Source organism: Stenella coeruleoalba, assembly GCF_951394435.1.
Source record: "Stenella coeruleoalba genome assembly, chromosome: 4".
NCBI lineage: Eukaryota > Metazoa > Chordata > Mammalia > Artiodactyla > Delphinidae > Stenella > Stenella coeruleoalba.
This window is the reverse complement of record NC_137149.1, coordinates 80,294,853-80,306,925: the sequence shown is the minus strand read 5'-3', so window position 1 is coordinate 80,306,925 and position 12,073 is coordinate 80,294,853. Positions and strand designations below refer to the sequence as shown.

Sequence of the window (12,073 nt, the reverse complement as noted above, 5' to 3'; positions counted from 1 at the left end):
ATTTAGGTATCTTAAATTTTTGGTCATTAATCATTATTACCTGAGAATTTAGCCCTGTGGTGGAAAGTAGTTATTAAGAGGGAAATACTCTTCTGCTTAAATTCATATTTTTGCTTGGCAACCCTATTCTAAGGTATTTGTTCATTGTCTAAAATTTAAAAAAAAAAACAACAGAGAAATAAAGCAAATGTCAGACTTTGCTATATAATAAAGTTAATTCTCAGTTATTTATGTCAATATGGATAGAAGCAGAGGATTCTAAAGTGGAACCCCTCGATAACCAGAAATCCCATGATAATCACTATTGCCAACCCTGACAAGATGGGCTAATAATGAGCAGCCAAACTATTTCAGTTCCACCTGCCTGCCCTCTGGTGGATGTGCTAATGAGCAGTGAAATGGCTACAGCAAAGACAGCTGGTGTGAGTGGGAAGCTTATTCACAAGTCATCTTTTATGACTATGAGCTACATGTAGAAATAATCATGATTATTGTCCTAATAATTATACATTTATCAGGGACATCACTCTGTAGGAAAAAAAAATAATAAGTTAGTAACATTTGTGAACCTTGCAGCTTGTCTCCTTTATTAGGAGGGTCACCTAGATGTGGGATGAATGGCTAACACTGGGCTCAGCTGTACAAAGCCAGGTCCAGCTAGCTGTGCTTTGTACAGGACTGTGATGTTGATATTCAGAGCCCGAAAAGCAGAAGGTGTTGTTCTAGGAAAGGTTTAGCCTTCAATTATGAAGAAGAAAAATACAAGACATGTAAAAACAAACGTAAGAGAATTCAGCTGATGTTAAGTGGCAATGGAATAGCTATTGCAAATTTTGCAAGTTTTGGCTGTGCTCCCTGAAACATCACCAGCAGCAATGCCCTTCAGGCAGCAGCTGTCACTACAGGCAATGAAGAAGCATTGGAGAGAAAAAGAGGGGGCTCCTCCGCAGACAGGCAAACAGATGATGCATAAAAATACAGACCTGGATGAAATTAGCAACAAGTAGCTATTTTTTTCTTTTTGTAAAGTTCACTCAGCTACTAAGATAGATGTAAATTAAACTTTAGAGACAATGTGGCATCTCAAGTGGAACTGTGAAGCAATCCTAACCCATACACTGAGGACAAGTTTGATTTAAAATCCCACTACTTTCAGGCTCTATTTTGTGACTAGGGTGCAACATATTTAACTAAATCGTTCAGGAAGCAGATTCAGCTACTTATTAAACACGTGACAGTTTCAAAATGTTCAAGATTCTCTGCCCAGCACTCACATTACTCAGCTGTCAAAGTAAAGGGCTCAGATATATGATGTGAAAATTACATTTTAACGAGGTGTCATGTGTGTTTAAAGTTCTTATTCATCACTACATAGCCACAGCTTTTACTGGAGACACAGATGCACTTAATTAGCATATTATAAGGACAGCAGGTTCACCTTATCTGCATTGTTAAACTGTTATGTGTAGGCTTTTTGTTGTGGTTTTAGAGTCTACTATCTTCAGCATATACAAGAATGATTACATTTACATAAACTCAAATGGCTTTCAAGAAAATGTGGATTGTATTTGGGAAGCAGAAGAGTAGGCACTAGACAGTAGCTACATGTCCTTATCATTTGTGGTTCATACTGACTGCTTGATGTGTTTCACTAAACCTCAACCAACAGATTTTTAGATCTGTTAGACACACTAAATTCAGAAAAATTTTGGCTCTGGGCTTCTCTGTCTATTCTTATTATCAACCTGAGACTACTTCTTCTTCCTTCAGTAGGAAATAGTAGAAAATATTTGTATATTTGACAAGGAATGTTTGGATTATTCAGTGGACACTTTAGAAACAAAATGGAAGAGTCAAAGAAAATACCTCACATCTCCTATTTTATCAATGAATAATGAACTCAGCACAAGGTGCTTTAGCAGAAAGAACTCAAGAGTGAAAGTCATTCAACACTAGTTAACTAAAGGCAAGTAAAGCAACTATTTAATTCCCTCACACCGGATATATCAGGATATCAGGTAGAATTTTAGCATTATGATGCTGACATGAGAATCACTCGAATAACTTGTGAAATAGCTAAGTATCGTTTGGAGGTTTTTAATGTGTATCTTACAAAAGATAGCCAATTGGAGGCAATGATGAATGTATAGTTTTATCATATTTTATAGGACAGGAAAAAGGCTCAGTTAAAAGTACATTTGAGGGCTTCCCTGGTGGCGCAGTGGTTGAGAGTCTGCCTGCCGATGCAGGGGACACGGGTTCGTGCCCCGGTCTGGGAAGATCCCACATGCCGTGGAGCGGCTGGGCCCGTGAGCCATGGCCGCTGAGCCTGTGCATCTGGAGCCTGTGCTCTGCAACGGGAGAAGCCACAGCAGTGAGAGGCCCGCGCACCGCAAAAAAAAATAATAAATAAAAGTACATTTAAGAAAAATTCTAGATTTGCTAGTTCTCTGCTCAGAAAAAAAAAAAATAGCACTTTCATATTTACTTTATCCTCAGGTGCTAATGCTTACAGGCATTTTTGATACTGATGTCCAAAACCAAATCAATCACCTGTTCTGCACACAAAATGTATTTTCAAAGGAACACACTTATTCACTTGAATACATTTTCTATTTTCTCTAAGTTGAAAAAATTCCTGTAATTCATTAACCGAAAAATTTGAGAATAGGTTCCGAAAATAAAATTCATTGAACAGTTGTTCATTTTCTTTCCCATTGTAAATACTGACTAATTTCTCTAATTACTTCTTCTGGAAGAAAGTGCATTAGGTGTTAAAGTGCTTTGGCACTTTTTAACAGACCTAACTTCCTTTAGGTTACCAAGTATCGCTACAATCTGAGTGAAGAGAAGAAGTAGGTGTGGGTGGTGTGTGGGGAATAAATGGGGTGACATAACACTTCCAGATCATAGGATTGCATGGTAAACTGTGAAGAGGACTACCTGAGAAGCATACATGTAATCTAAATAAAACAAATGTTAGGACTAATACTCCCATTCCCATAATATGCTGAAAAAGAAGGTTTCATATATATATATATATATATATATATATATATAAATATAAAATTCATTTATTTATTTCTTAAATTATTCAACAAATCTTGACACAGTATGATTTCACCACTGAAAAATAGAGGCAATTGTTTGGAGTGCAGATCTATGGTTATTATCTAATCATGAGAACTACAAATTAGATTTGCATCTGCAGAGTATCTGACACATGGGGATACTGAGATCACTTCTGTCAAGTGAATGCATCCAGACACATAGCTTCAGTAGGCATACTTTCCACTACTCGTGTCATGGAAGGGAGCATGAATCTCAAGTTGGGCTGAATTTTAATCGCTGAGTAATTTTTAAATAAATTATATGAGCTGTAGTGCCTTAAGCCCCTCAATCAGATGATATGGATAATAATGGTCCTTGTAGGGTTGGCATGTAGATTTTATGTTAATTTTGCTATGCCTATTACATATATCATAACAATAATCTTCCGAGATAGGTATTATTTTTTTTCCATTTTATAGTTGAGGAAACTAAGACCAAGAGGCTCAGTAGCCTGCCTATAGTCAAACAAGCACCTGAGGCAGAATTAAAACACAAGTCCTTCAGGCTCCCAGATCCATGTTCAGAAGCAGTATGCCACCTCCATGGATGCTTCACCTGAGGATTTTTATACATCTCAGAGAACATATTTGTCTCAACTTCCAACACCCAGATCTTTTAATTTACAGAATAGTAATATTCAGTAGAAGTAAAACACAGATACCCCATTACATAAAAACTTCAAAAGTGTGACTTTTCAATGATTAGAGCTCAGTTGAAATCAGAGCAAAAATACTCAGCTTGCTTCCAACAGATGGCAACAGAAAATATACTGTAGATCTATGGACTCAGAATTAGTCAGAATTAGTCTTTTTGACCCTAACGCATTTATAGTTAAGTTGGTTTCCATACATAGACACATAAGAAGATCCGTAATAAGAATTCATTAAAGGAAATTTCTTTGAAAAATGTCAATGTAATTTATACTAAAGAAAAACACTCAGTTGAAACTTTGTGTAGAATAAGGTGAACAGCCTCCATTAATGCTAACTGAAATTCTCATATTCATGCATAAAATGTACACTTATTATTATTCTGCACTTATTCTTTCTACCTCTAAACTGTTAAGTCCAAACCAAAGTACTAGCTTTTTAATTTGAGCATTCATGCATGAAAATTGATAATTTTTCTTGTGATTATATATACAAATTTAATACAGCTGAAATCTCACTCTTTGCAAAACATTAGAGAGCTTCACTGTCATTTAAAAAGAGTGAAAACTGAATCTCCTGGCTTAAGTTAGGAATTTGTTTCAGAAGCTGAACTTTATCATTTCTCAGTGTTTGTCACTTTAAAAACATGCTTCTAACAAATAGGAGCACTAGTACAAGTGGGCAAGATGGCTGATAATTTAACTCCCATAATCAAACAAACAAATTAAATGAGTGGTATAATTTTCCTATGTCCACAATTACAATGACATCATATATATGGATACACACATAATTTTATTAATGTACGTTAGAAATACTTTTTGGCAAGTCTCTAAATACATGAGGCTATGGTATCATCTTTTTCTTTAAGGATAATTTGTAAACACTAAGCTAAGAATTTGCCTCAGTCCATCAAATCAAAACCTGCAATGTTAATTAATTTTAACCTATCTGTTATTCTAAACAAAAATAATGCATGATCTTTCCAATAAATAAAATGAATATATGTTACTGCTCCTTATTCACGAACATTAAAAGATGGTGAGTTATTATATATTATTTCTTTGGAGACAATTAGAAATTACTCCAGTTACAATTAAAAGTCAAAAAAGGCTAAGAACCACTCGTCAAGAGTTTTCACTGCCAAAATATGAATTTTGGTTTAAGAACATCACAGATCTGAAAGAACTGTCTTCCCAGAATATTCCAGATGATTTGCTTAGGTTTTTAATTGAAGGATGTGTTGGATTGAGAAACCTTACCTGTACAGAGGTTAGCCAGGTCTACGAGATTTTTGAGAACTTAGTAAGGAGAAGTTGCTTTTGCTGCTGTTGTATATTAGGCTTCTCCTTCCACACAAAGCAATTCAACATAATATCAGCATTGCTGGCCATGGAAAGAATTGCTGTCACTCTTACAGGGATTAGAGAAAATGCCACCCAATTTGACATTCTATCACAGTGAGAAGTGGAAAGGCATTCATTCATTCATCCATTCATTCATTCAACAAAGAATTATTGAGCCTTTATTTTCTATATGTCATATATGACACTAGTGTCTAAGAAGGCAGAAATAATGGTAAGATGAAAAATAATAAAAAGATGGGTAAGGCAAGATTACTGGCTCTATGGCACTTAGAATCTAATTGTATAAGAAGATATGTATATAGTGAAGTAAGTTAGTAAGCAGAATGACATGCTGGTAAAAGCAAGGTAAAAGCAATGCAGAAAATAAGAAATATTAACATGTAAGCACTAGAAGAAAAAAATTAAACTATGAATTGCTATGTTACTATCAAAATTCGGACACCTATATCTTACTTTTCCATTATACTTTATCAGGAGGAACAATATTATTGCTAGTTAAAATAATTTAACTTCTAGACTAAGATAATTCTGCTCATTTGTGCAAATAGAAATGTAAAAGATAAAGTAATTTATGACTGTCTTTAAATAATATTAAAAGTAAACAGTATGTCCTAGAGAGGAAAAATACAATTTTAAAGAATGGGAATTAAAGCTTGTCTCATTTTTTTCAAAGCTGAGTTTTGCACTGCTGTTTCTTATAAAATTGAGAATCTATTTTTGTCTATCTATACAGACAAAAAAATCTATTTTTTTGTATCAGTTATGAACATTTTTCTGTATGTATTAATTAGATACACTCAGACATATGTACAGTCAAACCGACAATATTCCCAGTAGGGGTGGTCATATATGATGCTCTTGGTGAGTTGAATATATTGGTGCAGGCCTCCTGAAGAATTATATCAAGCCAACCCTTTGACATTTTCCAAGTAGAGAGCACTTCGCAGGGCATGTCACAATTAATTAGATGGGATGGCATTCTATTTTTGCAAAGGTTTTGTGTACTTCACTACACAAAGAACTAACTAGCTGATAATGAAAATGCCCTTCAAATAAGGGCTGAAGGTTGGAGACTAGCTGCACAGAGGAGGAAGAGTCAGTTTCTTATGCCTATATTTTTTTAAAGTTGAAAGTGATTAACAGCAACAATTTTTTTAGCTGAAAAGACAATGAATAACTTTCAATACACAGGCCAGAAGACCACAAAAGGATGTCTAATCAAAATATACAATCAACTTACTAAGAGCAAGTTGTAAATATTGCCCCTTAAAGTACCATCAAAAGTCAAACTTACCTGATCTACTATCCAGAGGTCCAAAATCCAAAGAATATTTCACGACGTGATAGTTATTCCATACATAAAGAAGGTTGTCCCTGGGATTGTAATCCACAGCTGCTATGTACTGGTATGAATTGGGAAAGGGTACATCCACCAAACTATCCTTACTTTGGTCGGTGTTGTAAATGTAGTCAATCTTATTCCCTGTGGCCTCATTGTCATCATCCTCATATACAGATTTGACCACATACAGAATCCCACATATCATAAATGCGTTGGAAGCTGACCTTTTATCATATGCAGTATCCCATGTCCCTTCAATCCGCAGGGTGTAAGGGTTCAACTGACTAATGACAATTTTACCATTGTTTTGTTCTGTTGCATAGATTACCCATAGCCCATTCTCATCCACTGCCAGGTCTATGTCAGATTTGCCTCCCCAACGGTAAGGGGAGGTATCATGGTAATTGGCATTTGCTATGATAGCCTCTCCACTCTTTATCCTAGTCCGCAAATCAAACTTTACTATGTTCCTGGTGCGCTCTTTATTGAAGAACAAAGCTCCGTCATACACTACAAATCCTGTGCCATCCACCCTGTGAGGGAGCTTGTAGGTTGTAGTTGGCCTTCCAGCAATGAAGTCATCCTTGGATGAGTACTCAGTCAGGGTATCAGTTCTGTAGGGGGTCCAGGGCATATAATAAATCTTGTCAGAAGCCTGCAGAGGGTCTTTGCACCATGCCCCAGATTGGTGGTCGGACTCAAACAAATGTTCACTCTGGTATACTCCTTTTAGTAGTCCAGGACAAAGAAAAACTGTTGGAAGGGAAAGAGTCAAAATAATAAATGTATTAATTTTAATATTTTGTCATATATTCTTATTTTTCACCAAATGGAATTCAACTCTAACAAGAAATACCCACCACCACTTAATTATTTTGCTGTATTCTTCTGAGAACATAAAGTAGTCGTCCACATTAATTTTGACATTTGTTCATAATCGTTTTGATTTCATTTGCTGAAAAACTTTGGCCTTTTAAAGAGTGGCTGTGCTTTCCTTTGCTCTTTACCTTTGCAAGTGTCTTACAATAATTTTGGATATGCTACATATATAATTGTGACTTATGTCTATGTATTCTATAGACATATAACAAATATAAATTTTTATATGTGATGGTTTTATATATATTAATTGGAATTTTTAAAGATATTGTTTTCATTCTGATGCTATGAACTATTCTATACTTATTAAGAAGCATATGGAAATACAATAGTAATTAAAATATAATAATAAGGGAAAAGAAAAGCCCTGTAATACAGGCCACTGAGCCTTCTAGGTAAAAAGCTCTTAAAGCTGCTGTAGCACACACAGAGCATGCAACCCACACAATTAAAAATGAGTGATGGATGGATACTGGAAGGAAAAAGAGAAAGTCAGAAAAAGAAAGGAAAGAAGGAATAAGGAAAGAAGAAAAGGTGAAAGGTTACAGAGAAGAACCCAAGATCTAGATTTTAATCAGTTAAAAATGTCCTGTTAAATACAGTAGTATTGGAACTTAAAAACATGTACCTTTTACTGTTACATGAGAAGAACATTAAAAAACAAGATTACTTGCTACAATATTTTGCTGCTCATACTTCAGACTGAAAATGGGCAGGAATTATCTGATTCAGTTGATTTTTAGTATGATTCAGTAGCACATCATATGAGTGGTGGTAAAAAAAAAAAAAAAAAAAAAAAAAAACTTGGCCGATTCATCTGTAATGAAGGGGCTAAAAAGCAATGTTTCCCAAAGGGAGGTCATTGAAGCACCTGTTTTAAGTGGTTTAGCCACATATGACACAGAAAAAAAACAGGGATCCCTAGCCATCTGTGCTTAAGAAATATCATATGAAACATAATACCAGGATTCTAATAGCTGAGGTACATTAGTGAATCTCCAAGATGGAAGTGGGGAGGGTGAGAAAATTTCACAAACTAATTTGATCATGGAACCCTTTCTACAGAGCCTGATGGGGTGTAATGTTCTGCTGAACCTGTTATGGGAAACAGTGCTCCAATATTTTTGCAGAGAAAACACATTGAAAAATAATCATGTAGTCCACTGTTATGTTTGAAATGATTAGAAGTGTATTGGGAGGAGAAATTAGGAAATCACAAGAAATTTGGATGTTGACCCATATTTTAATGATTAAAGTATTATTCTCTTGGTATTAGTGATTAGCTCTTTAACAACAACTATAAACCTACATCCAATGGAAAATAATCTAAGATGAAACTCAGCTAGAGTTTACAGATTATTAAAAAGGAAAGTACATTATTAAAATGCCCAAAGTTTTAATTTTGGAAAAATGAAAAGTTTAGGGGAAAAGTTAACTATCAAAATCTTCCATAGCAAGGATAGAGGGCCATCATCAAATTATACTCGATAATAAAATTGATTATTAGAAGAATTTCTCAGGATTCTAATATGATGTCTATAATTATAAACGATTGGTAGGTATTATTGTCAAAATTGTATATAAACTTTATGCTGGTTAATAATCAGCCCTTGGTTACTAAAGCAATTTATTTTAAGGTATTTTAGAAAACCACCTCCCCTTTTCCCCTAATAGTTAAAAATTAAAGGAACAGGGGAACCACACCAGAGCTATGGAAAATTATCTAGTATAGAAATAAAAACAAATCTAAAGCAGTTACTATCCAAAACCATCTACCGTTTTTCTAACTGCTTAAATAAAGAGGAATAGAATGCACGGCTGAAAATTTTACACTATTAAACTGTTTTAGGATTAAAAAAATCAAACCAGCACTGGTCAGTACAACAGACTAAAGTGAAGTTGAGCAGCAGAAGTAGTAAATAAATTTTCATAAAATAGATAAGAATTAATAACAAAATTATTTTAACTAGATGTTAAACTGTTAAATAACTTAGCCTATAAATAGTATATAATTTATGAAAGGTATTTAATTACCTTTTTGTTCCACTTCTATTGGAGAGAGAGAAGTAAAGAGAGAGAGGAGAAAAGAGAATAGATTAATGGTACGATATTGGCCAAGCACTTTTTATTCACCTCTTCCAAACTGAAAGTAAATAATTTATTTCACTCATACTTGCTTTATTGAACATTATGTTTTTTTAAAAAACCCATTCCTCTATAAAATTATTTTTAAGAAACAATCACATTATAAGCTTAAAAATACAGTACAAACTTGGAAAAAATAAGGCAAAAGTTAATCAAGCTAAGACTGAATAAACATACCATTCCAAATTATAGACATAGGGAATACAATATTCATAATAATAACACAAATATTTTCCATGTGAAAGACAGGTTGGTAACTACACATAGAAAGCTTTCAGATAGCTGGGATAGTCTCATTTATTAAATATTATAGTTTATATCACTATTTAACATAATAGTCTTGCTTTTTACCCATCTCAAAAATTGATGTCTTCAGAAGAAACTACTCTGTAATTCATTTCCTAAGGCCTAATATTTTCTATAAGTTGTCAGTATTATGAGAAATGTACTTCATGGGGTGACACATTAACAGGGAATGATCTCATTCTGAATAAACATATTTAGAATCTTTATTGAAGCAAGTTCTATTCCTCACACTCAACAATATTTTATATTATTGTGGAAAAATACCGTCTTTCAGAAAAATCTGTATCTGAAGGTTGATATAAATAATAAGCCACCTGCCCTGGGCTTTTCTGAAATTCCTAAGTGAGCCTTTCAACAAACTCTTAAAAGAATAAATTGGTATCCTCAAACACGTTATGGTTATGTATCTTTCAAATTAGATTCCATTATTATTTTAAGATATTGACTAATACAAGTCAGGGAAAATTCAGGGAAATTATAACATATTCATGAAACTCATCAAGCAGCATCTTCTTTATCTTATAAACATTTGTCTCATTGGAGACAATTTGCCTAGATCACAACAAGAAAAAAAAAAAAAGAATCAATGGGAAAAAAGAGTCAGGAAAGAATGGGTTCATAATACAAACTTTGAAAAAAAATCACAGATTTCAAGTGATACAAATCTAAGATAATTTCAGTGGAAGGGATAAATTGAGCTACTATGTACAATAAATAAAACTACAGGAAATTTTTAAAACAAGGGAGAAATACCATTTTGGATAGTTACTTTTAGGTGAGATTTTTGTGCATTGACCTAAGCTCATGTCTTCAATTGTTGGCAAAATCACACTCATTTCTCTCCACTGACTTTTTTTGAAAGCTCAGTATCACACGTGTTAGAAGACAAAAATGGAATATATGAAAAGTTATGCTTAGGAAGTTGTAAATGGGGTTCTCTTTTTAAGATTCCTTATCTCATTAATTTACAAATCTTATTTTTAGCAATATTTCTAGGACTCTTAAGAGCTCTATGATACTTATACTGTTAAAATTTATCATCATCCTCAATTATGGATCTTTATCAAGTAACTGTAGTGTTCACTGGACTGTATGCCTCATTATGGGTCAGTTAAAAGCTTTACCTAAGAGATGCACTTCATGCTATGGCTAGATTACTAACAAACCTGAGTTCAGACTGACAACTAGAAGAACAATAACTAAGCACCTTAAAAATTATTTAATCAGAAGAGCTTCAAGATGGCGGAAGAGGAAGCCGTGGAGATCACAGGACATATTTAGAGTGATGAAAGGGAAAAACCTACAACCAAGATTACTCTACCCAGCAAGGATCTCATTCACATTCGACAAAGAAACTAAAACATTTACAAAGCAAAAGCTAAGACAATTCAGCACCAGCAAACCAGCTTTACAACAAATGCTAAAGGAACTTCTCTAGGCAGGAAACACAAGAGAAGGAAAAGACCTACAACAACAAACCCAAAACAATTAAGAAAATGGTAATAGGAACAAACATATAGATAATTACCTTAAGTATAAATGGATTAAATGCTCCAACTAAAAGACACAGACTGGCTGAATGGATATAAAACAAGACCCATACATATGCTGACTACAAGAGACCCAGTTCAGACCTAGGGACACAGACAGACTGAAAGTGAGGAGATGGAAAAAGATATTACATGCCAAAGAAAATCAAAAGAAAGCTGGAGTGGCAATCCTCATATCAGACAAGTAGACTTTAAAATAAAGACTATTAGAAGAGACAAAGAAGGACACTCCATAATGATCAAGGGATCAATCCAAGAAGAAGATATAAAAATAGTAAATATTTATGTTCCCAACATAAGAGCACCCCAATACATAAGGCAAATATTAACATCTATAAAAGGGGAAATCAACAGTAACACAATCATAGTAGGGGACTTTAAAACCCCGCTTTCACCAATGGACAGATCATCCAAAATGAAAATAAATAGGAAACACAAGCTTTTAATGATACATTAAACAAGATGGACTTAATTGACATTTATACGACATTCCATCCAAAAGCAACCAATACACTTTCTTCGCAAGTGCTCATGGAACATTCTCCAGGATAGATCATATCTTGGGTAACATATCAAGCCTTGGTAAATTTAATAAAATTGAAATCGTATCAAGTATCTTTTCTGACCACAACATTATGAGACTAGATATCAATTCTAGGAAAAAAATCTGTAAAAAATATAAACACATGGAGGCTAAGCAATTCACTACTTAATAACCAAGAG

At 34.0% G+C, this 12,073-nt stretch overlaps 1 protein-coding gene across 23 annotated transcripts in view; it reads right to left on the bottom strand.

Annotated features, from left to right (window-relative positions):
• The window catches only part of ADGRL3 (adhesion G protein-coupled receptor L3), an 867,440-nt gene that overhangs the window by 316,640 nt on the left and 538,727 nt on the right, over positions 1-12,073 (bottom strand). For 22 of the 23 annotated variants that reach the window (XM_079920009.1, XM_079920003.1, XM_079919994.1 and 19 more), the window contains one exon: positions 6,423-7,223. In XM_079920009.1, the coding sequence (XP_079776135.1) occupies positions 6,423-7,223 (801 nt within the window). Of the gene's footprint in view, positions 1-6,422; positions 7,224-9,383; positions 9,393-12,073 lie in introns of those variants that run through there. The other variant, XM_079920000.1, reaches the window with a different exon arrangement.